The 25,461-nt window shown below is 56.0% G+C and overlaps 1 protein-coding gene across 7 annotated transcripts in view; it reads left to right on the top strand.

The window, feature by feature from the left end:
* Positions 1–24,041, top strand: part of PRIMA1 (proline rich membrane anchor 1) — a 63,782-nt gene extending 39,741 nt beyond the window's left edge. For 4 of the 7 annotated variants that reach the window (XM_021099648.2, XM_021099650.2, XM_084966690.1 and 1 more), the window contains 2 exons: positions 6,315–6,444; positions 20,869–24,041. In XM_021099648.2, coding sequence (XP_020955307.1) covers positions 6,315–6,444; positions 20,869–20,971 — 233 coding nt within the window. In that variant the 3' untranslated portion in view covers positions 20,972–24,041. 7 annotated transcript variants of the gene reach the window in all.
* Positions 24,042–25,461: the final 1,420 nt, after the last annotated feature.

Below are 25,461 nucleotides of genomic sequence, written 5' to 3'. Positions count from 1 at the left end.
GGGCAGGAGGGCACGGAACTGAGAGGGAGCCCACCCGCCCTGAGCGACACCTGTGCCCCGAGACTGTCCCTTGGAGCTCTGCTATATGGTCCCCTTTGCCTCTGCTCCCAAAGTCCAGCACAGTGCCTGGGACCCAAGGATGGCGCATCCCCCGTGGTGTCGTGAGGCCCAGGTCAGCCTCTGACCTCAGTTTCTGCAGAAGAGGCTGAGCTGTCTGCTGTGGTTTGGGAAGTGTGTTCATGGACATTAACCTCTTGAAGGAGAGTGGTCTCCGCAGCTCAGGGGCCCTTGAAGGGCCTGAGCTCAGGGGCTGTGATACGCACATACAGTGGGCTGGGAGCGAGGCCACCAGGAGCAGGAAGCCAAGCGGCGGCACCTCCTCATCTGATCATGACCAAAGCTAGCTCCTGGGCATCCATCGGCAAGCCACTCGGGCAGCTGGGGCACGACTCATCAGACTGGGTAAGTTAGGAGAGACGGCTAAGGATGCCCCAGAGGCCACTGCACGCCGGGGAGTCCCCAGCAGTGCCTGGTGCTCAGGCTGCGCTCACTCGGGAGCCATGTGAGTGAAGGGCTGGCGTCCCGAGGTGGCCAGGAGGGGCCAGAGGCTGGGCCAGGGATAAACCGTAACCTCCATCTCACAATGGATACATGAGTCAAAACAAAGAACATGCCGTCACTCCCTTCTCCTAGGAACCCTTTGAAATACCTTACAACAGAGTTCCTGTTATGGCTCAGCGGAAAGGAATCTGACTAGTATCCATGAGGATGCAGGTTCGATCCCTGGCCTCACTCAGTGGGTTAAGGATCCAGCGTTGCCATGAGCTGTGGTATAGGCCAGTGGTTACAGCTCCCGTTCGACCCCTAGCCTGGGAACCTCCATATGCCACGGGCGTGGTCCTAAAAAAAAGAAACAACCTTGAAAAACCGAGGTTGTTTTCACCCGATTTGTCCTTTTGATTCATTCGTGCCCCACTAGGTTCCCTCCTATCAAACATCCCCAGTGCACGGCTCTGCAGACGAGACAGAAGGGACAGGTCCCGGGTCCTACTAAATAGGTGCTGAGTTGGCATCAGCGCTGTCACCAGGCACACCTGGTTCCAATCCCAGCAGGCCCCTGGCTGTGTGGCCTCAGAGGCCCCACCTACAGAAGGGAAACTATCAGTGACCTCAGCATCAGTGCCCTGCAAATGATGGTGCTGCTCCTGGTACCCTCGAGAGCACTGTCACCGCTGTCCCATTTGAGAGTTGCAAAAACTCAGTGAGGAACATAAGGGAGGCGCTGGTCACGAGAGCAGCCAACCTCACGCGCATCCTCCGTGGCACCGGGCCTTGGGCAGGTCCTTGTGCCCCGGGCAGGAACCTCCTTGGGGCTCAGCCCCGTTGCTACCCGCTTGGGTAGGCACATCCAAAGGGACCCCCCTCCCAACTGATTCTTTTAATTTTGGTCTAATAACACTCACTGATTTGAATTAATTAATTAATTAATTAATTTTTATTGGAAATTCCAGGGGCAGGGAATCGAACCAGTGGCACAGCTCTGACCGGAGCAGTGACAGTGCTGGATCCTTAACCCGCTGCCCCACCAGGGAGCTCCACCCAGCTGCTTCTTTTCCAGACTCTTGCAGGGGGCACATCTTGGCCTCTTAGTTTCTTTTCCAGCACTGGCCACTATGTGTAATTATATATTTGTGGGTGGATTTCCTTGGGCACTGTTGTCTCCCTCTGCTTTTCTGGAAGTTTCCTTGGGGAGAGACCTCACCTGTCCTTCTTGCTCCCTGGACTCGCAGCCCCTTCTCCCCTCCAAGCCTGCAGCTCAGGCTCTTTGGACATTCTCTCACCTCCTTGGCTTCTTGTCTTTCGGGGACCACTGTCTTCTGTTGCCCTGATGTCTGCTATTTGGAAAACCATTGTTTGGTACATATTTTTTCAGATGTTTCAGGGTTGGGGCGGGGCGCAGGGGAACTAGTGGTACCAAATCTGGCTCTTGTTACTCCATCTTGCTAGAAGCAGAAGTCCTAAATATAAGCTTTCAATGATGCCTTTCTTGGTGGAAAAGAAAGCAGCTCTTTTGATAAAGCCAAACAGAGCCCATGTCATTCTCAGTCGCTCTCTGGTTGCCAGTCTCATTATCTTTACAGGCATCAGGAGTGTTTAATGAATACAGCAGACAAAGCCTCGTTGAGTCCCAGGAGAGGCTGCTGTGACCCCCTGAGCTATCATGACAGCCTCCTGCCTCTCTGTCGTGTTTGCAGAATCTTGCCTGGCAACGAGGGCAAGTGACAGAGAACCAGAGTCTGGGACTTCACACTCTGGTGGCCTCTGCCTCCTCCGTCTGACTACCTGCCTCTCACAAGGCATCGTCCCCCGCCTTGAACCTTGGCGCCAAGGGGCTTCCTCTCAGCTACAAATGACCTTCACCTTGAACTTCTGAGCACCTCTCGTATCTCTTCTCTTGGAGCCTGCTGGCTCCTCAAGTGAGGTGATCAGGTCTTGTGCAGCTGGCCCCAGACCCAGGAAGGTTCATTTTTTTGTGCTCCTGGCTCCAAGCACCTCCAGGTTTGGTGGCTGAATGAATGAATGAGTGAGAAACTTCACGGCGCTTGCTTTTCGAATATGCACCATCCATCTGCCCGGTCTCGTCGCCTCTGGAGAGGGCTGCCGCCCAAAGATTGGGGTCCTAACCCTGGCCCCCTGGGAGAGCTACCCTTGGATCCTGAGCCTCAGGATTATTCTCTTTCCTAGGCTTCCTCCAACTCCAGCATCCCCCAGATCTTTCTAATGTAAAAAGAGTGAGTCAAGCAAGGATAAATAAGGCTGCTTTCTTTGAACACAATAGCTCTTTTCTTGGCAAAATCCCAGACTTATGCCTTGGGATGTTTCATAAAATACCTCCCCCTTTTCCGATCCGGTCTTTTTGCCTGGGTAAGTTCCTCCACAGGCATGTGGTGAGCAGCACTGCTAAACGTCAGAGGACGCGCCCAAGAAGGACCCTCTCAAACAAACCTCCCTGCTTTCAGTATTGACTGTTAGGAAAAAGTCAGCAAGAAGGAAATTCCCACCTCATTAGCAGTGAATGTTAAGAAAAGAGCATCAAGGAGTTCCCCTTGTGGCTCAGTGGGTTAAGGACCCAACATTGTCTCTGTGAGGACATGGGTTGGATCCCTGGCCTCGCTGGGTGGGTGAAGGAGTCGGTGTTCCCGCAAGCCGTGGTGGAGGTCGCAGATGCAGCTCAGATCTGGTGTTGCTGTGGCCGTGGCTGTGGTGTAGGCTGGCAGCTGCAGCTCCAATTCAGCCCCTTGCCTGGGAACTTGCATATGCCATGGGTGTGGCTATAAAAGAAAAAAAAAAAGGAAAGAGCATCAAGAGAGGTCCTCTGAAATTTAGCCTCAAATTCCAAATGATGTTTAGAATCAAATCTTCTTTCTGTTGACGGAATTTCTCAGCAGGGGCCCTGGTGGCATTTTGGAGGGACGAGTCTACCTGGTATGAAGATATCCAGGTCATTGCTGTTAACAGCTGTAGCTGCTGGCCTCACTCGTTGTGGTGACCGAAGGCAGCCCCCCCCAATTTCTAGGTCCCCCCCGGAGGGGTGCTGCCCCAGGCTGAGACCACACACTGGCAGGTGACCACCCCGGCCTTGGAAGTGTTGGGGAGCCTGTGAGCCACTGGTGTCAGGTCCCCATGGGCTGCAGGCTTGGCCCTGGAGACTTGCCCAGAGGTGTTACTGCCCGAAGGAAAAGTGACAAAAACCAAAACTGGGAGTTTCCTTCGTGGCGCAGTGGTTAACAAATCTGACTAGGAACCATGAGGTTACAGGTTCGATCCCTGGCCTCGCTCAGTGGGTTAAGGATCCAGTGTTGCCGTGAGCTGTGGTGTAGGTCGCAGACGCGGCTCAGATCTGGCATTGCTGTGACTCTGGTGTAGGCCAGAGGCTACAGCTCCCATTAGACCCTTAGCCTGGGAACCTCCATATGCCGCAGGTGTGGCCCTAGAAAAGGCAAAAAATAAATAAATAAATAAATGTGGAACACTTAAAACAAAAACCCAACCCCAAACTGCTTCCCTTTGCAGTGAAAATGCAAACCGTATGTGGTCAGGACCCTGTGTATCTGACTCTCCAGCAATGACTGCTGCTGCCGGGAAGGTCTATGCCCTGTCACGGGGGAGACACAGCCAAGCCAGGGACACCCCAAGAGGAACAACTGGGGTAGGGATTTTGGGTTTGATGTTTCCACAGAGAAACACTCAAGAAGTTCAGCAGTGAACTGCGGGATCCTCGAGGGAACGGAGGATCCCTCGGGTCGCCTCTCCATTATCGTCGGGTTTGTCCCTCGTTTGAATTCTCCCTCTTTTCAGTGTTGGGGCTTCTAAAGGCCTGATCTCACCCTGGCTGAGAGCCGCCGGGCGGCTCAGTGACATCTTTGTCCCAACCATTTCTTAGAAGCACTTCTGAATCTGCTGGGTGGCTGTGGTGATTTGAGTTCCATCTCTGGGGCCCTCACCCCTGCGAATGGGGCTTCGGCACCTGTTCCCTGGAAGGCTTCCTGGGTTTCCTAATCCAGCTGCAGCCCTGCCCCAATTCGATAACAATTCGGTAACCTGTAACCCCTCCCTTCTCTCCATCTTTCCCTATTCGGAACAGGAGTGTACACGACTATAAGCGTTTGGGGAAGACAGCGGGCACGTCCTTACAAAGCTCATCAGACACACACCATAGGAGCCAGCGATCCCACCCCTAGCTGAGAAAGACGTAACATGTAGAGAAATACGAACGCATGCCTATACCATGTTCGCAGATGTTTATAGCAGCTTTGTTGACAAAAGTCAACCCTGGAAACAGCCTAGGTGTCCATCAGCACGTGTACAGGATCAACAAAGTGTGGTCTATCCATTTCATAGGACTCAGCTGCAAAAAGGAAGGGACTGCTGAAATAGGCGACAGTGTGGGTGAATCACACAAACATCACTCAATCAAGGACGCCGAAATACCCAGGGCGTGATGGCACGGATGTGAATTTCAAGAACAAGCAACTCTCCTCTGCGACTTGCGAAAGCAGAGCGGCGCGTGCCTCCAGGGTGGGGATGGACTGGAAGGCGGCACAGGGAGCTTCCTGGGGGTGGAGCCGGTCTAGGTCCGTGCAGAGGCGTGGCTTACGCTGGCGCCCGCATTTGTCAAAGCCGATCCCGTCGTGCACTTATATGTCCCTGTGTGTAAATTACACCTTGATGATGATCATGACGTCATCAGTAATAATTAAGCCACTCATGGCGTCCTTTGGGCTATTCCCCACCTAGGGTGCACCCCTCGGGGTGTCTATCATTAAATCTAGGGCATAGTTTTGATTCGTTCACATATATTCAGGTGTCTTGAAGAACTGCCCCAAACTAGCAGTGCCTGTATGTCAGTCCACCCACCCATCCATCCCCTTCTTCCCTCCCTCCCTTTCTCCCTCATGACCCCTTCCCCGTCCCTTCCCCTCCCCCCTCTCTCCCTCTTTTTTCTCTCTCTCCTTCCCTCACTCGCCTTCCTTTTGCAATCCCAGGCAATTCTTTCCCGTTAGGTCTGGGTCTTCCAAAATCTCTGAGATGAGGCTGTGTGATGTCTCTGCTTTGCTCAGGGCCCAGCAAACCAGCTCTGCTGTGAGCCTTGTCTACAGCTGTGTGCAGGTCCACCCACCCAGCCAGTGCCAAGGGGCTCAGCCCAAGGACCCCATGGACTGAGTAATGACAAGGAGACCCTCCTCCGCACCCACGTCAGGTGCTTTGTCAGTGATGTTTACAAGCTGTGGCCACCCGTGCCCCCCGAGACAGCTGCGGATTCCCACCACATGCACCAAACCCGAGAAGGGAGAAAGCTTTCCTCTTGCAAGAAATCAGCTTAAGGAACTGCCGATGACAGGCCTCGCTCTCTCTCCTCCCCGCCTCCCCCCAGGGAGCCTTGCTCCCTGCCCCCACCTTCAGACGAAGCGGATTTAATGCCCCAACTGAGAGAATGAGGTGTTCTGTTATTTTTCATGGGAAATTAAACCCGACCCTGCTGTCCGTTAGCTCATGCCAAGGGAGGATGGATGGCCCAGGGTGCGGTGCTTAACCCCTGCTCAGAGCACGTCGCCTGGCTGGAGGCCAACCATGATGTCACCTGCCGCCTGGCGGGGTGGGGGCGGGGACGGCAGGACAGGTTGGGGAGGCTTCATCTGGGTGATGGATGCTGGTGAGGCCAGCCTTGGTGTGTGTCACACGACAGTCCACCTCTGGCGCCCGCCGGGACCCACTCGTTCAGGGGACGCTCAGGCTGCTCCTGTCTCTTTCAGCTCCCAACGCTACCTCGTGTCCGGCCGAGGAGAGCTGGTGGTCAGGGCTGGCGATCGTCATTGCGGTATGTTGTGCCTCCCTGGTGTTCCTCACTGTGCTTGTCATCATTTGCTACAAAGCCATAAAAAGGTGAGTGCTCACCCAGCTCTGGCTCTGGGCTCCTCTGCCCACCCCCATTCTGCTTTTTTTTAATTATAAAAATTGTTCAGCATAGAAGCAGCAGAAAGAATGTACAATCTCCGCCCATCAACCTTCACTCTGATTCAACAGTTATCAAGATTTGGCTAATAGTTACTCTATCTCTTTCTTTTTCCTGGCACCTTTTTCTTTGCTGAAATATTTTAAAGTGGATCTCAGCTATTACACCCCCATCATTTTAGGGGGCTCAGCAAGCATTTGATGAGCACCAATTATATGTCAGGCTCCATGCAATTTAAAGCTACCCTGGAATTCCTGTTGTGGCTAGCAGGTTCAGAACCCCACTAGTATCCATGAGGATGCGAGTTCAATCCCTGGCCTTGCTCAGTGGGCTAAGGATCCGGCATTGCCTCGAGCTGTGGTGTCGGTAGCAAACGAGGCTCAGATCTGGCATTGCTGTGGCTGTGGCCTAGGCTGGCAGCTGTATCTCCAATTCGACCCCTTGCAGAAATAATCCTTGCAGAATGAGTGAAGGAGGCTCTGGAAGGAGCTGGTTTGGAGTGGGAACTGGGTTTGGGAGTTAGATCTAAATTCAGGCTCCAGTTCAAGTTGCGTGACCGGAAGAAAGTCACTTCTCTGGCCCTGTTTTCCTATCGGTCAAACGGGGGTAAAGAGTAACAGTCTCAGTGGGGGGAGTGGTGAGATGCCTTCTGTGAATGGTTTTCACAATATGCACACTTTGCAGTGCCTGGCGTACTCACGTGTTCGCCCAGAGCTGCACCAATGCTCATTGTTTCAATAGTCGGAAGATAGAGGAAGAGAGATGACAGAGGAGGGAGCAGTCAGTGTTCTCTTGGGAGAAGGAGAGGTAGAGCCGCCTCAGAAAAGGTTTTTTCTGTGAGTGTGTCACCTAAGCTGGGTTTTGAAGGATGAATAGGAGCGTTCCAACAGGGTCATGAAAGATCCAAACAGCAAATTATCTTTCAGTAACCGCTGATAACTACCATCTCATACTGGTTTTCAAAAAAGGTTACTGTGGAGTTCCCGTCATGGCTCAGCAGTTAATGAACCCGACTAGTATCCATGAGGACGAAGGTTCGATCCCTGGCCTTGCTCAGTGGGTATTGCCATGAGCTGTAGTGTGACCTGCGTGGCTTGGATCCCGAGTTGCTGTGGCTGTGGCGTAGGCCAGCAGCTGTAGCTCTGATTAGACCCCTAGCCTGGGAGCCTCCATATGCTGTGGCTGTGGTTGTGGCCCTAAAAAGACAAAAAAAAAAAAAAAAAAAAAAAGATTACCGGGCACCATCTGTGTTGAGTTGGGGTCTGCAGCTCAATGTGGCTATTGTTGGGGCCTAAGGAAGTTAGAGGTGTGTCCAGAGCCTTAAGTATGGCACAGTAGGACACAGTGTGACATCCCCTGCAGTGTGACACAGTAACTCTGGCTATGTCCCTTGCTTTCCAGTTCTTAGCCTCCTAAAAAAAAAAAAAAACAAAATAAAACAAAACCAAAAACCCCACAAAAACAACAACAACAACAAAACACACACAAAGCCTCCCTGTCCTGGGGGGACACTGGGGAAGATAAAATCAAAAGACAAACAATAATGTTGCAAAACACCAGCGGGTCATAGGGATCTTAATGCGTTTTTAAGAAAGTTTCGCAAAAAATTCCCTAAGGCCCAGAGTTAGAGGATCTGTATTGAGCAATCACAAGACCAAAGTGATTCTACTTCACCCTTTTAATCAGTTGTTCTATGTGGTTTCACTTTAATAATTCAAAAGAAGAAAGAGTAAACTATATCAAGTTAAAAGTCTTAAAATGTGCTCATGGTCACGTCAGGCCAACAGCCCGAGAGTGTCCTGGTGACCAGACCGAAGAGGCAGGAGTCATGGTAACTCCGAGGGGATGAAACAGCCTTTGAGCTGAGAGCCTGGGGCAGCGGGAAAGATTTTAAGAAGCAGAGCAGGGGAGGCAAAGGCACCTGTGTGAGCCCAAAGCACCAGGCCCAGGATGGCCCTGTGAGGAGGGAGATGAGGCTGGAGGGAGCCCACCCGGGGCGTTTGCCCCCCCAGGCCGAGCAACTGGCCCCTGATTCAGGAGGCTCAGGGAGCTATTGAAGGTTTTGGAGGAAGAGTATGCAGGAGCCCCCTGGAGCACCAGTCCCCTCTAGGACCCCCGTTCCCACCAGAGACGGGCTGCATCAGCTTTTTTTAATAAGTTCAGGCTCTTCCAAAAGATACACAGTCGCTTCTGCGTCCCTGGCTGCCCCAGACTTCTGATAATAAGGCTGCCTGCTCCAACAGCAGCAGCAGGGCAGGGAAAGCCCGTCCGGAGGAGCAGCTCATGTTCCCATCCCTGCCCTGTGGCTTGGCGGCCAGCTGTGGCCTGCGGGGCTGGGGGGCTCCCTGGAAGGGGTGTGCAGACGCCGCCCGCACCTCCCTCAGAGCAACCAGAGGGGCCTCCCTCGTCTCCTCCTGCAGACCCTAGGCTCCTGCTTCCCGGGTCTGTCAGCAGCCTGGAAAGACAGAGCTCAGGTCACAAGGCTCAGAGGCTCCCTTCCTTGGCGTGGATGGGGCTCCTTTCCAGGGGTGTGGGCGGAGCTCCTTCCAGGAGTGTGGGCGGGGCTTCCTCCTAGGGATGGGGGTGTGGCTCCCTCCAGGGGCCCTGACAGGTCCAGGAAGCAATAGAATTCTTGAAACACTTAAAGGCTAACCGCAGTGGGAGCTGTTAGCACACTTAGGCCGAGGGAAATAGTGCCAGGGGAACCTAGGGTGCCCGGAAACTTGAAAGGGGGGCTAATCAGCAGGCCTTGTGGTCGAAACTGCTGGAGATGCAGCCCCAAAACAGCAAACGGGAGGAGAAAATTCCCCAACCTACCTCCAGCTCCCAGGTGTCCTGAAGGCGATTCCCACTGGCCAACCCCAAGAAACAGGGGAGCTCCGGAGATAGGGGCACAGATGCCAGGTTCCCAGGCCCACGTAGTACAAGGGATCACAAGCCTTTGCTGTGCCAGGGCCTTGATCCGCATCCTTCTCTGGGCCAAGACCCAGCCCTCTGCAGAAAGACAATCCGAGACAGGAGGGGGCGCTATTTAGGGTTAGTGGAGGCAGAAACAGAGGCCAGCTCTCCCTGAACCCTCCTGGTAGGTAGCTGGACCTGGGGAAGGTGGAGCAACGCCTTGTGGGTTGAGAGAGAGGGAGGCAGAAGTTACACCCTGTGTAGGAGACCAAATGCTCCCCCCCCCCAGCTCCCCTGTTGAGCTCTGCTGGCCGGGGGCGGGGGGGGGGGGTGTCCTCAGAGACAGCCTGGCCCAAGCAGCTGTCTGTCTGCATTTCTCTCCAGAGTAAATGGAGGATTTTTTGCTCACTGTCAATTCTTTCTGGTGAATAATTCATCTGAAACACGCCTTTTCTCTCAGGAAACAAAAGCCTTCCGTGTCAACAGTAAAACCATCAAAAGGAAAATTCAGTGACAAACCCTGCCTAAAACAAACAAACAAACAAACAAACAAACAACTTTCACAGCCAGAGTCCTAAGAGAGGATTTCAAGAGATCTTTGTGAATGGCCACCACAGCCTTTTGGAGCCAGTTTGCTGGGAGGAGGGTTCTAGAATCAGCTGGGATGGGAAGGAAGGGATGCTGGCGACGCCAGAAGGGCTTGCCTTGCAGGGTGTGGCCATGGGGATGGGAGGATCCTGGGCAACAAGTGTCGAAGGGGTTCCCCGAGGTGCCCTCACTGGGCATTGACCTTGATGGGAGGTGGAATCTAACTGGCACTTTCCACACACAGACTCCGTGAATCGAACTTCATCCTGTGACTCAACAGACATTCCCAGGGTCCCAACTCGGTGCCAGGTGATAGGGTGCTTGGGCAGCATCTGGGATGGGGGATCCCAGAGGAGGGGGTGCCTCACCCAGCCCTGGGGCCCTGAGAGGTTTCTTGGAAGGGGATAGGCTTTAGCCACAGGGTGGTCAGTGGGACTAACAGGTGAAGTGGTGCCCAAGTCCACCGCCAATAATTCAAATTCTGGAGGGTGTCCGGCCACAGGGAGACCACACAGCGTGCATTGCAGTGGCCCAGTGCCCTGAGCTTGCTGTGAACAGCTTCTTTATCCACAGACACGGGATGGTCAGGCCCCAGAGCCCTTGAGCACTCTGGGCCTTGTGCTCAGTCCAGGCCTCACCCCAACCCCAGGCCGGGTGTGCATTTGTCATCAGACAGCAGGACAGCTGGAGCTGTTAAAAGAACCCAGGGCTGGGAGTCAGGACCTCTCACTGCCCCCATCGGCAAAGTCAAGGACCTCCAGGTCTCTGTCCAGGTCCCCGAGCCTTTGTTTCCCTGTCCTGGGACGGCAGGACCGCTGAGGCTAAGTCCTTCCACCCACCAGACCTGCAGATACCACCCAGACATGGAAATACCCGGCCAGGCGCTGGGGCTGTGCTTGATGGTGGCAGCTTCAGGCAAAGCGCCGTCCTCCCTGTGCACACACCCTGCGAGGAGAAGTGGGTGCCACTCAGAGTGCGCCCCCACCCCTCCAAGGCCCAGGCGCTGCAGTGGGAGAGGAGCAGGGATGCAGAACCTCTTGGTCCAGGGCGGGATAAGGACCCGAGTCAGCGAGAGGCGTGGAGATCAAGCTCCAAGTTGCAGGGTGCCCACCGCCCGGGTGGGAGGGCCGGGGGGTGCACCCCACAGGCCTGAGGACCCCCAAGAGTGAGGCGGCTCTCCTAGGCGATTTGCAGCTTCTCTGCCGGCCACACCCTTCCTGCGGAGAAGAGGCCTGAGCTGAGGAGAGATGGCCCCGGCCCTCCCAGCCCCCTCCCCTGAACCACCCCTACTCCCCAGGCAAGTGAGAGAGGCCCTGCCTCCTTTGGCGGCTCTTGGCGCGGGTCTTTCACCCTCTGCCATCGATTTGCCATTAAGCCACCTGACAGTCATTTCCTTCTAATTTACAGGGTATTGGCTGAAAGACCAATAAAAGGCTGTAGAACACTTTGGCCGATCCTGTGGGCCGCTAATTGCAGACAATAAGCGTGCGTGCTGCTGCCTGAGCGCGCGTGCCTGAGCGCGCGTGCCTGAGCGCGCGTGCCTGAGCGCGCGTGCCTGAGCGCGCGTGCCTGAGCGCGCGTGCCTGAGCGCGCGTTGTGGACTACAACGCCCGCATGCGCATTAGTGCTGGGCTCCCATGTGCATCCCTTTTTCGTTGAGTTGCTGCCAGTCGACCAGGCCCCTTGGAACGCCCAGGTGTCCTCGATGGGCCTTAAAACCCGCTGACTGGCACAGATGGCTCATCGAGTCAGCGCTGGTCCACATGCATTTATTGAGCGCCGATGGTGGGCTGAGGACTAGACTAGGCGTGGGGAAGGGCGAGAGAAACGAGACGGCGCTCCTGCCCTCCCCCTGCCAATGGGGGAAGCAGGACACACACACACACACACACACACACACACGCGCGCGCGCGCGCGCGCGCAAATTAACACGTGAGGTGCTTTTAAAGTTTGCGTGGTAGGAAGTGGAGAAAGAGAACCTCAGGGTCTTGAAGGAGAGGGAGAGAAGGAGGTGGGAGAGGGACTGCGTCGCCCCCACAGAGTGTCAGGCTGCCGTGCGTGCCCTTTGAAAGGGCTTTATGGTTAGACAATACGGTTATGGCTTGAACGCTGATTACCACTTTTTAATTTACTTTTTATTTTTATTAAAGCAGTGCATGCAGATAGTTTAAAATATCAAATGAGTCATAGTCTATTAAAAACAGCAGCTCCCTGATTGTCTCCCTTGCTCCCCAAATCTCATTTTTTTTTTCCATTTTAGGGCTGCACCTGTGACACATGGACGTGCCCAGGCTAGGGGTCAAAGCAGAGCTGCAGCTGCCAGCCTACACCACAGCCACAGCAACTCTGGACCCGAGCCACATCTGTGACCTACACTGCAGCTCACGGCAATGCCGGATCCTTAACCCATTGAGCAAGGCCAGGGATCGAACCTGTGTCCTCATGGATGCTGGTCAAGTTTGGTACTGCTGAGCCACAATGGGGACTACCGAATCTCATTCTTGAGAGGCAACCACTTTTGAGCGTTAGTTGCTTCTTCTGGTATTTCCCTCCATATTCTAGGGGACGTGGATACGCTCTTTTCTTTCCATTTTAAATATTGTCAGTTGACATCACTATAGAGGATTAAGGTTCAGGACCCTACAACTACCCACAGACTTATAAAACCCTTTCCCTCATCCCACCCATTCCCTATAGGTATCGCCAAAGAGGGGTTCAGTGATTAGCCAGTGTCTCCCTTAGTAGGAAAAGGTGCATTTTGTTCACGGCTGAGTCACATGGTGTACTATGATTTGTTTCCTGCCCTGGCGTTAGCAATGCCTCCTCTCCGTATGGTGAAATACATCGGGTGAACAATCGGTCCGTTCCATGTTAGTTTTGGAGGGTCCGTCCTCTCTCCAGGTGGATGGTAGCTCTCTGAGCATGCTCCGCAGCCGTTGGGCTATGGTGTCTTCTCCAACAGCCTTGCTCTCTGGGAACCTGCTGCTGCATTCTGTTCTCTCCCCCTCCCATTCCAATCCTTTATTTCTTTAGCGTGGCTCCATCATGCCATTTTTCCCAAGATCTTTCCTGAATCATAGACTCAAGAGCAAATCAGTCAGCAAAGTTAATTTTCTTTTTAGAATTGGCATTCTTTTTGGAGCTTTAGGGTGGCCCAGAGAAGGGTTAGCTCTCACTGAGTGTGTGGCACTTTGAGAAGACTTGGTCCCCGGGGCAGCTAGAATGCCCATGGAGGGGGACAATTGAGGTTCCTGTGGTGTCTGAGCTAGAATAAGCCTCCATGGTCATGCGGGGGAACTGAGGCCTGACAGGAGGAGACGTGGTTCAGGACACAGGGGTGTCCAGCCCTCCTCTCACATCCAGGGAGCTGCCCTCCTGGCTCCCTGGTCCTTACTGCTCACTCAAGACCCAGCTCAAACACACCCCGTTGGACGTGGCGTCCTGGGCTGGTTGTAGATCTTTCCTGCCAGGTGCTGGCATTGTAGCTCTCCTTGGATTTAGGTTTCTGCTGGGTCGGTTAACGTGGGTGTTTACGTGTGCATGTCACTATGTGCACGTCCCCAAGAAGAGGGGGCAGCGGTCATCCTGTCTCATCACCTCATCCCCCCAGAGCGCCTGGCGCTGTGAATTTCTGTGGTGCGAGTGGAGGCTCGCGTATGTAGACTTGCCAGAGCCTACCTTTCAGATTGACCGTCTTTATGCAGAATTTCAGTAAACTCACCTGTTTTCTTCCTCTCTCGGTGGGTGGCTGAAGTAGAATCGGTTTTTAGAGTAACTTGCACCCAACTTGAATGCCTGGCCCCGCCCCCTCACCAGTTCTGGTTTCCGGCAGCCCCTCTGCCATCTCTGTCCCCTCCCTCCAAGCCCCTTCCCCATCACAAGCTCCAGTGCACGCTGCCTGACTCAGTGGTCCCCTCCCCACGCCCTGACAGGCCTGGCCTCCCACCCACCTGTACGGGACACACCCTAGGCTGTGACTGCCTCAGAGGAGCCCCTGCCACCTGCTGCCACCTCTTCCTCCCAGAGGCCACCACCTTCAGCCCGCCCCTCTCTCTCCCAGCCTCTGCTGAACTCCTGAGTCTGAGTCAGGGTCAGAGCAGGTGCGAGAGGAAGGCGAGGTGGGCTGGGTCCAGGGATTCAGGGCAGGAGTGGAACCTCTTCGTCCAACCTCAGTGCACCATGAACTTCCAGGAGCAAGAAATTCACCTTGAACGCATCTTGGGTCCCTGGAGTCTTGAGACGAGGGTTGTCTTGCGCCAACACCTCTCTGGCCAGGTGGGAACCTAATGCAGTGATTGGGTGCTTGGGACCCAGCCCTTCCCTAGACCAACGCCTCCCACCACAGGTCCCCAAAGCCAACCTCTCTGGCTGGAGCTCGAGGCCACCAGGTCTGGCTGTGCTGTGGGTGAAGTCAGCTAGCGTGTTCCGAGGAGGGACCCTGTTGGCATTGATGCTGAGCACTGACGCGTGGCCTTGGCTGCTCCGAGACCATTTACCTCCTTTGGGACCTGGGCTGGTGGTTCCTGTGCTTTGCTTTCCACCTTCTAACCCCCGGGGCAGCGCCCCTTTCGCTGAGCCACACTGCCCGCCTGCCCCAGTGGCAGGATCAGCATGCAGATTTTTTTTTGAGTCCCAGATGCCACCGTGTGTCTCATTATTCTCATCATCACGACACTCCTCCCTCTGAGAAGAGATTGGGCCCAGAAGGGGCTGGGGGCACCCGGTGTCCCCACCTGCCTTGGGCTGAGGTACTTATCTGGGCTTACTGGTGCCCCTCCCGCCAGGGGTCACGTACTGTGGTGAGTGATGAATCCCTCCTGGCCATAGGGGGTGGGAGGCTGCAGGGACCAGCTGCTCTGTCTGCCCCATGTCCCCCTCGCCGTGGGGCTGTGGAGCCCAGTGCTGGTGGATGGGAGTCCCACAAGAGTCCCGGGTCGCTGCTTCTTAGGCCTTTTTCTTGTTTTCTTTATTTTTCTAGGGCCACACTTACAGCATATGGAGGTTCTCAGGCTAGGGGTTGAATGGGAGCTGCAGCTGCTGGCCTTCGGCACAGCCACAGCCACAGCCACGCCAGATCCGAGCTGAGTCTGTGACCTGTGCCACAGCTTGAAGCAACACCAGATCATTAACTCACTGAAGGAGGCCACGGATCGAACCCGCGTCCTCTTGGATACTAGTTGGATTCTTAAGCTGCTGAGCCACAACAGGAACTTCCAGTCTTTTTCTGTTTTGTTGTTGTTATTGTTGTTTGGCGACGCCCACAGCATGTGGAAATTCCTGAGCCAGGGACTGAACCTATGCCACAGTGATCAACACAGGATTTTTAACCACTGAACCCCCAGGGAACTCCTTTAAGGCTTTTTGTCACCCAGAAGCTCCATCCTCCTTGAACTCATCTCTCCAGACATGCTGGGTCAAGGTCATGGGTCAGGGGGAGGGGATAAACAGGAATTCCCCGATAGCCGGAGTCTTCCAGTGGCTTCCACTGCACTCAGGATAAGATCCGGGTGCCTCGTCCCGCCAGCCGCCTCCTGAGCAGGACGGGAGCCCTGGAGCCTCCCAGGCGCCATCCTTTGACTTGCTCAGCAGAGGGGGCTGAACCAGGACGCCCCTGGGGGACGGTCAGAACAGGGGGCCCTACTGGAGTGCGAGGCTCTTCCTCAGCCACAGGCCTGGCTGACGGGAGAGGATGCAGGCAGCAAGAGCCCTGCGGCTTCTCACCCTCCGTGGCCCAGAGAGTGTGGCTTCCTGACCCAGGTCGGGAGAAGTCCGACGTTTATAAAGGCATCTCATCGTGGTACTCTGCGTGTGTGTGTGTGTGTGTGCGTGCGTGTATGCATATATGTATACATGTGGGGGCATGTATGAGCACATATGTATGTGTGTGCACACGGGCATGTGTGATATGTGTGTTTGTGTGTGTGGCGTATGCAGAGGCACGTATGTGTGTGTGCTGTGTGCGTGTCGTGTAGTTGGGGGGCATGTATCTCTGTGTATGTGTGTGTGTGTGTGTGTGTGTCAGGGGTGTGTAGTGGGGAGGATGTAAGGCCTTTGGAAGAGGGCGTCTGAGCCCCTCGACCCCACCGCACCCGACAGACCCTCCGTGGGGTGCGCGAGGCAAGAAGCGAGCCGGCAGCCCCCGTCTCGGGCCCTCAGAGCTGTTCCTGGCCTCCGGCTTCCCCAGCAGAGCAGCGGGCGGAGGGTGGGACCTGTCCCCTCGATGTCAGCAGGAACCGCGAGGGCGACGGGTCCTGGCCCTCCCTGCCCAGGCGTCCTGCCGGCCCTGAGCGGTCGGCCGAGGGCCAAGCAGAGAAGGCGGGCGCCCGCTGCGCGCTGGCCTGGCCTGGGCAGGGTGGGGGTCCCCGGGGAGGGGGTCAGGGTGGGCGATGCTGCCCGCGGACCGGCGGGAACCAGGCACGGCCCCAAAAGAGCTCACTTGGCTTTCTCTTGGTTTTAGGAACCAGGCCGTGTAGGGAGCAGCTCGTGCCCGTCTCTTGCTGCCCTGGGGTGCAGAGGCCTGTGTTTGCTTTAGGAGGCCTCCCTGGCTGGGTCCCCACAAGCCTCCCTGGCATTTCCGGATCCCCGCGGGGTGCGCTTTAGGTGGGAAATCTGTGCGGGTTGGAGAACGCTGGCCGCTGCCAACAGGAGCGGCTCCCCACTGACCCCTTTCCAAAGCAGTGCTGAGCGCTAACACGCACTTATGGAGCACTTACTGTATACCAGATGCGCATCGAGGGGCTTGACGTGCATTAACGCATTTAATCCTCCCAACGAGCCTATGAAACGGACACCCTTGTTGTGCCTGTTTTATAGACCAGGAAACTGAGGCCGAGCGAGGCTAAGTGGCTTGCCCAGGGTCACACAGCTAGAAAGTGGTGGAGCCGGGGTTCACCGAGCCTGACCTCTGCCTCCCAGCACTGATGCAGCATTGCCCTGAAGAGCCACACTCACAGGACAGAGAAGGGGGTTCGAGGCAGAGCCAGCTCTTGTAGGTAAAACTCCAGCTTCCTCCAGGCTCCAATGAACCCCTACAAGGCTTTGGGAGCAAGCTGGGGCAGCAGCCCGGGGGCAGAGCGGTTGGGCGCTCAGCTCTGGTGGAGGAGGGGAGCAGACCAAGTTCACTTCTCCGAAGAGCCCTTGCAAGTTCCCGTTGTGGCTCAGTGGTCAGGAACCTGACTAGTATCCATGAGGACACAGGTTCGACCCCTGGCCTCGCTCAGTGAGTTAAGGGTCCAGCCTTGCCTTGAGCTGCAGCACAGGTCGCAGATGCAACTTGGATCCCGCACTGCTGTGGCTGTGGTGTAGGCTGGCAGCTGGAGCTCCGATTCAACCCCTAGCCTGGGAACCTCCACATGCTGCACCTGCAGCCCTAAAAAGGCAAAAAAAGAAGAGGCCTTGGGGCAACCCCCTTTTCTCTTCACCCTCCCGACCCCATCCTGAGGGGGTGTTGCCAGAAGCTGACTTCTTTGCTGGCGGAGCCCCTGCCAAGACCCCCTTTCACACCTGGAAAGCTGGCTGAGCCATTGAGAAGGCCTTGGGGCTCTGTCCTGGCCCTGTCCCCAGCATCCCTCCAGCCAGGCTCTCGGAGCCAGTCTCCCCCAAGGCCCAGAGAAGAAAAGGGGTCCCCCAGGCAGCGTCCTGGCTTCAGATCTCCCTCCTCTTCTGGCAGGAGGAAAGGCCGCCCCCTGAAAGGGCAGGGACCCTGTGCCCTCCAGCTTTACCCGTCTCCTGCGGCTTCCCCTTCTCTGTCACCCGCCCTTGAAGGCCCGAAGCCTCACCTCCCCTGACTGGGACCCCTTGCAGGGGATTTTTCAGACTTAGCCCAAGATTGAATATTTATGAGGGAGAAAAGTCATGTGGGTTTGGGCCCAGTGATTTTTGCCTCTGGCCATTTTCTGGATTCCTGGTTCTGATGTCTATTCGGCCCCTCTGTATTGAGGCATATAAATTTTGGAATCTAAATGATAAATGATGCATTTTGAGGAGCCTCTGAAGACCATTGGTGGCCTCATGGTGGGGGCAACACTGGATCTCACCGTAATAAAACGCACCTGACCCACAATGTCCCAGCTCAAGCCCCCTCAGCAAGGTCAGAGCTCCCCGAGGCCCCTGAAAAGGGGCAGGTGGGACAGTAGGAAGGGTAAGGGAGATGCGAGGGCAGAGGTCAATGCAGGCTCACTTCCAGGAGCCCGTCATACACAAGGAAACTCGTGTGAGCCCCTTCTGACTTCCACAAAATATCTGAGCATCTGCACAAATGGGGGTTTCAGACCCTAGACCCTGGCCTGTGCTGGGTTAAAGCAAAATGAGTCAGGACTCCTGAGAATTTGGGAGCAGCTCCCAAGAGGAGGGTGGGGGAATGGGGGACGCCTTCTCAAGCTGACTGGACCACAGAGCCCGTTTGGGGCGGATGTCTGCTTGCGCATTAGCATCGGCAGAATGTTGCTTTGGCACCAAGACGTCTGGACCGGGACATGCACGTCGAGGCTGCTGCTCCAGGCCTCACCGCAAACCAGCGGGGGGTCCCTGCGCAAGTCACAGCTCTCCCTAGGCCTCAGTTTCCCCATGAAATGAATCTCTAACTTCAGGCCTAGCTTCTTCAGGGGACCGTTGTGAGTGGGGACAAGAAAATGTGCGGCCAATAATAGTGTTGTCTCTGAACAGGCCTGACAGTCCCCCGACAGTCGTTATGAAACTGCTGCTAACCACCTCACAGGCCCTCCCTCCCCTAAACGAACCACAAAGGGCCTTGACCCACAGGCATCAAACTAGTCACCCGTCCTTCTCACACTGGGTTTGGGGAGGCTTGGGGCCATTTGAGAAGGCAGAAGCAACTGACCCCTGAGCTCTCGAGGATGACGCTAAACATTGAAGTCAGACAGCCCCCAGCAAAGGCCGGTTCAGGCTCAGCCCCAGCATTACTGAGGGTACAGGAAGTATCTGAGATACTGCCCCCAGGGGCCTCAGTTCCACTCAAGAGACAGCAGGATTCAGCATGGGGCCAGGCTCCACAGCAGGGAGGCCGTGGACCTGTCAGGAGGCCGGGGCCACTCAGGCCTGGGGCGGGGGGCTGACGCCCTCCTGCACCACTCGAGGGAGGAGGTGGGATTTGAGCCAGGCCAGAAAGCAGTACTGCGAATTCAGAGTCTCAGTGTGCGGGCAAAGCCTTCTCAAGGCCTCCTCCCAGCCGTCCCGATGCCCTGTGTGTGAGAGGAATGACTTTGGGGGTTAGAGGGCCTCTGGACTGAGCTTCGAATGGCTCGACATGACGGGTTTGAGAACCACGGCACTGATTTCGTTTGGCCTTTCACCATCATGACCACCCCACCACCATCGCCACCTCTGCCATCATCATTATGACCACCACCACCAGTTCCACCACGACCCCACCATCATCACCACCGTCATCAACTCCACCACGACCCCCACCATCATCACCACCACCATCAACTCCACCACGACCCCCACCATCGTCACCACCACCATCAACTCCACCATGACCCCCACCATCACCACCACCAATTCCACCACGACCCCCACCATCATCACCACCACCAGTTCCACCATCACCCCACCATCATCACCACCACCATCAACTCCACCATGACCCCACCATCATCACCACCACCAGTTCCACCATCACCCCCACCATCATCACCACCACCATCAACTCCACCATGACCCCCACCATCACCACCACCACCAACTCCACCATGACCCCCACCATCATCATCACCACCACCATCAACTCCACCACGACCCCCACCATCACCACCACCATCAACTCCACCACGACCCCCACCATCATCACCACCATCAACTCCACCACGACCCCCACCATCATCACCACCACCATCAACTCCACCATGACTCCCACCATCATCACCACCACCATCAACTCCACCACGACCCCCACCATCATCACCACCACCATCAACTCCACCATGACCCCCACCATCATCACCACCACCATCAACTCCACCACGACCCCCACCATCATCACCACCATCAACTCCACCACGACCCCCACCATCACCACCACCATCAACTCCACCACGACCCCCACCATCATCACCACCACCAACTCCACCACGACCCCCACCATCACCACCACCATCAACTCCACCACGACCCCCACCATCATCACCACCACCATCAACTCCACCACGACCCCCACCATCATCACCACCACCATCAACTCCACCGTGACCCCCACCATCATCACCACCATCAACTCCACCACGACCCCCACCATCACCACCACCATCAACTCCACCACGACCCCCACCATCACCACCACCATCAACCCCAGTGTGACCTCCACCATCAGCACCACTATCAACATACCATCGCCACCACCAGGTCCATCATCACCTCCACCATCATCACTGCCACCACCAGCATAACCATGACCGCCACCACCAATTCCCCCATGACCATCATCACCACCTCCACCTGCCGTCACCACTGCCTTTACCGTCAGTACAACCACCCCTATCATCACCATCAACCTCCACCCCCATTACCACCAGCACCACCATCCCCGCCATGCACTTCATCACATTTTCCCCCTGCCTTTGACCACACAGAGATAAGACTGCAAAATCCAACCATTAGCACCTCCTCGTTTAGCTCCCTGTACCCCAGATAGTCCTCTTCACGTCTCTTTGCTTACACGGTCACCCTAGTTAAGACCACACCCAGCTTCTGATTGAACCCCACTAGGACTAGCACCCCCAGGATGCCCAACCACAACAGAGCCTAGTAGAATAACTGGAAGGGCTTGATATCCCCCACCAGTCATCGATAACTAATGGATGTCCCTGCCTCCCCTCCTCGCCTCCCCCGCCCCCTCCATCCACTCCCAGGAAACCCCTGAGAAAGGAGGAGAACGGCACCAGTGTTGCTGAGTATCCCATGACCTCCTCGCAGAGCAACAAAGGGGTGGATGTGAACAGCGCCGTGGTGTGAGTTCTGCAGGCCCTGGACCGCCGGCCAGAGGGGCACCTTGGTGGCACTAGTGGATGCGGGGAAGCAAGTGGACAGAAGCTGACATCGGGCTTGTCCAGGACTTCATTGCCTCAGAGGCCTTGAGCCTCCCAAAGGAGAACCATCCTCTCCCCAGCCTTGCCCCTGGTCAGCCCACGGGCAGGGGTGGCGGACACCAGGCCTGGCCAGGCTCACCTGCATGCAGCACCCAGGCCCGCAGCACCACCCGAGGCTCCCACCTCTCTTCCTCGGCTCGTCCCTGATCTGCTGACTGTCTCCTGGCTGCTGTCTAAAGCACACGACCTGGGAAGGCAGGGGGTCTGTTGCTGGGGGGAGGTCCCTTCACCAAAAGACCAGGGATCCAGGCGCCACGCTCCCGCCAAAACATCTCCTCCCCTCCCCCAGGAAGCCCACCTGCTTCTTCCTTGACCACGCTGTTCCCAGCAGAAGCCATGGGTGCAGCCATGAGACGTCCCCTTTCAAAGGTGCTTCCCACCCACCTGTCCGCCACCCCCACCTGCAGTCGCCTCGGTTCAGGGCCTGCCTTCTCCCTCCTGTCCCCACCAACCCCTGGCCCTGACTCCCTGTCACAGAGGGCTGTGAGCCCAGCCTGCAGAGTCCCCTCCTGATGGAGCAAAATGACTCCCTGAACCCCAGGTCCCAGGAAGGACAGGGGCCACTCCGCTGTCCAGACTCATTCCCACCACCGCCGCCCCCCCTCCCGAGGAACTGACGCTTCTGCGTGAGCCAGGCCTTGCCTTCCCCTGGCAGAGGCCACCACTTGTGCCAAACCCACTGCAGGCGCTCTGGGCTGGGCCCACCTGGCCTGGTACTGATGCTGTCCCCTCTCCCCCTGCTGCTCCCTGAGGTCTGGTACTCAGACCCTCTTCTGAGAAGCCCCAGGCCCCCATCATCCAGGAGGAGGCAGCATTCTTCCGGTGGCTCCCTTTAAATGTCCCTTTCCGAGGTCTTATGCCCTAAAAGTGCTGAACCCTCCAGAGTGGTTGGGGACAAATGGAAGGAGAGAAGATGGGAGGAGAGGGACCCCGGTGGCCCCCATCTGCTGGCCTATTTCCCAGGCAGCTGCCCACCCATTGCTAGGCCCATGGAGGCAGCAGCCTCGCGGGTTTGCATCCAGAGCACCCCCAGTTCCGGGCTTCCCCCACCACCCAGAGGCTCGCTCAGAAGGAACCGGACACGTGCCCAGTGTGGTTCCACCTTCTGGCTGCACAGGGTCTTAGCTGGTGGGTGTCCCTGCCTCCCAACCACCCATGTAGCTTTCAGGAGGGTATTTGAGCCACAGGCGAGGCTTTCACATCCAGGTGAGACTAACAGACTGAGAAGCAGTCCCCACTTGGGCTGAATTTGAACCATCCATCATCCAAGGCCCTGGTGCCCACAGTGGTGTCTGTGTCCCCAGAGCAGGGGGAGAAGGTGAGTGGCGTGACCCTAACCCCCCCCCCCCCGTCAGCAGGTGCAGTCTGAGCACAGGCCCAGGGCAGGAGCCCCCCACCCCCCAAGAAAAGGTTTTTCCTTCTTTTCAGTTTTGCTCCTGTGTGAGGACTTGATTTGGGTCTGGATTGGAGTTTGCTGTCCCTGTGCCCCTTAGCACAGGGCCAGCCGCAGCCCTCAGCCCTGCTCTCACCTGGTCAGCACGTACAGTGCTCGTGGTTGATGCCCCCCACCCCCTTCACAAAGATGCAGGGCCAGCGGCTGAGGGTCCTCAACAGGGGAGGTCCCCCCGGCCCCCCGCCGCCAGTGTACTTCCCCCACCACCTGCAGCCTCTTCCTGAGTCCCCTGCCTGTTTCCAGAACAGACACACCCAGGCAGGACCCCAGCCCTAAGCATGTGCCATCCTGGGCTCAGAAGCAATGGGAGGGTACCTTTGACCAGAGGGGAAAATCCTGGCTAAGCGGTCGTGGGGTGCTGGGCAGCCCATGTGGGGGGACATCAAGGTGGGCAGGGCACAGCCCAGCTTTGCACAAACCCACTGGTCTCACCTTCCCCAACTTGGACTTAAACCTGGGAGGCCCGGACTTTGCAATTTGCCTAATCCTCCAGCTGTAGAGAGGATTCTATGAGCATCCAGTGAACCATCCAGCCTTCACTCCGGGGCTGGGAGCCCCTGCCCTGGAGACACACAAGCAGGGCGCCAGGAAAAGTTAACGTTTGCTCATAAATTCCCCCAGCTTGGGTTTGTCCAGTCTCTCTCCCCCAGTTGGTGTAAACGAAGAGAAGAGCCCAGTTTGTAAAAGCAAGTTCACTTGAGAACAAACCCAGCACCGGCCCTTTGGAAGACAGCTCTCACGGGGGCAATAAGATGGCCCCACTGGATTTTCCGCTGAAGCCACAGAAGCATCCCAAAAAACCGCACCAGCCTGGTATTCGAGCATAGAATTTTAATTTGAGGAACGTTTCTGCAGCCCCTAAACACAGACCCATCCTCAGACCAGTCTGAATTTTGAGGTTGAGAATGAAATGCGTGTTCCTTCTCTGCATTTTCTCAAAAATAGGTATTTTTCAGCCATCTCCTAGTTGAGCCCACCTTTAGAATGGCATATAAGATCTCCCAGAGTTTTCAGGTGTTCCTTAGAAGCTTCTCAAGCAAGTTTTGGAAGGCAGACTAATAGCTGTAAAAATATAGACATATATATTATATATAGTTATATATATTTAAAGAGATCTATCTATATATATATACATATAAAATTACTGTACTCTCTGACTCGGGACAAAGTATGATTTAAACAGCCCAGCTAGCGTCAGATTTCTAATGCATGAATGTAAATACCCTGAGACCTGCCTTCCTAGCGCTGTGTCGCGTGTTCACGGGGAGATAGATGGCTCTTGTTCCCAGGAGTTCTGTCTCCATGGACAAATAAATGTACATGTCGGGGCCATCCTGGCCCCCTCCGCGAGCCACCGATGTTGACTTTGTGCTGAGATGTCGCGCAGGGAGCAGGGCTGGCGGCGGCGGGGGTAGGCTCCATGCCCTTGCGAGGAAGAAAGCACCAGGCCTTTTTTATTTTCAATAAAAAATGTACTTATGCAGATGGCCGTCGAGTGTCATTTGTGGCGGGGGCTGGGCCCTGGGCGCCGTGGGAAGGCTGGGAGCGGGGCTGTGGTCCTTCCTTGAGGCCCTGCTCTAAAGCCGGGTGTCTTGGGTCCCTGGCTCGGCTTGGTACCTCACTTGCCTTGTGTCTGTATGGTTTTATCGTCATGCCCCAAGGCCAGCCCTTTCTGGGGGATTCTAAGTACCGATCTTTCCCTTGTCCCCAACCCAGTCACCTTGATCCTTGACTCAACTGAGAAGGGAGCGGGGGGTCAACCAGCCTAGTTTGCCTGGGGCTGGGGGGTTTTCCTAATATGTGGGACATTCAGAGCTAGAACTAGAAAGGTGTCTGGCAGACTGGACGTGCCACTTACCCTAATTTGACAAGTGCTCAAAGGAATTATGGGTGACAAGAATCCGCGGGTCACACACGTCAGGCCTGTGGCCAGTGGCAGGCCTCCCACTGCCTCCACCCCCAAGTCTGGACCTTGCCCCCCCACCCCCATGTCAGTCTGCAGTGCGTCCTGGACCAGCTGCTCAGAGCACCGTGGCGTTGGCTGCCCTGAGCCCCCAAGCAGAGGGATCCCGAAGAGCTCAGCCTGCTCCAGCCTCGCCAGAACCCTCCTTCCCTGTGCTTTTGGAGGGAAGGGAGAGATGGAGGGAGAGAAAACAGTTGCCCCTGGAGTTCCCACTGTGGCGCAGCAGGATCGGAGGCGTCTTGGGAGCTCTGGGACTCAGGTTCGATCCCCAGCCCGGAGCAGTGGGTTGAGGATCTGGAGTTGCCACAGCTGCATGCAGCTTAGGTGGAACCTGTGGCTTGGATCTGATCCCTGATGGGGAACTCCCCATGCCTCAGGCAGCCAAAAAACAAAAACAAAAACAAAACAGTTGCCCCTGCAGCAGCATCGTTTTATCCGAGGAGTGAGGATGAAACAGTTCGGAGACTGAGTGTGACAACCAAGGTCATGCGGGCACAGGAAATGGGTGGGATTGGGTGGGGTTTACACCCAGACTTGGGGGTCTTCTGCATGCAACCACTGAACACGACTGGGGGGACCCCAATCCAGACTATCTCCCCACAGGCGGGGTGCTGCTGGGCCCATCACCCTGACCTGGGTCCCCCACCTTCAGAGTCAGCTCAGTGGGGGCAGTTAGGGGGCCCTGTGTGCCTGGAGCTGGGGGCCAGGGGGATGTCAGCTCAGGGCAGGGGCTCTGGGGGCAGGGCAGTAGAAGAGCCCTGGAAGCCCCGCTGAGAGCCCGGAGGCTTTCATCTCAGCATCCCTGCTCTCCCCTGGGATTCTACAAGCTGTTGTTTGCTGAGGCAATAATGTCCTGGCATACAGCAGGCACTCAGTGGGTGGGGACCACCTTTGCTGTTATTGTCACCACTGTCATTAATAAAAGGCTTCTCTCTCGGCC

This window comes from Sus scrofa, chromosome 7 (genome assembly GCF_054392235.1).
Source record: "Sus scrofa isolate SSC_HxYL_T2T_F1_AM1 chromosome 7, Sscrofa_HxYL_maternal_Yorkshire_Landrace_v2.0, whole genome shotgun sequence".
Taxonomy (NCBI): domain Eukaryota; kingdom Metazoa; phylum Chordata; class Mammalia; order Artiodactyla; family Suidae; genus Sus; species Sus scrofa.
This window is presented reverse-complemented; position numbering and strand designations above follow the sequence as displayed.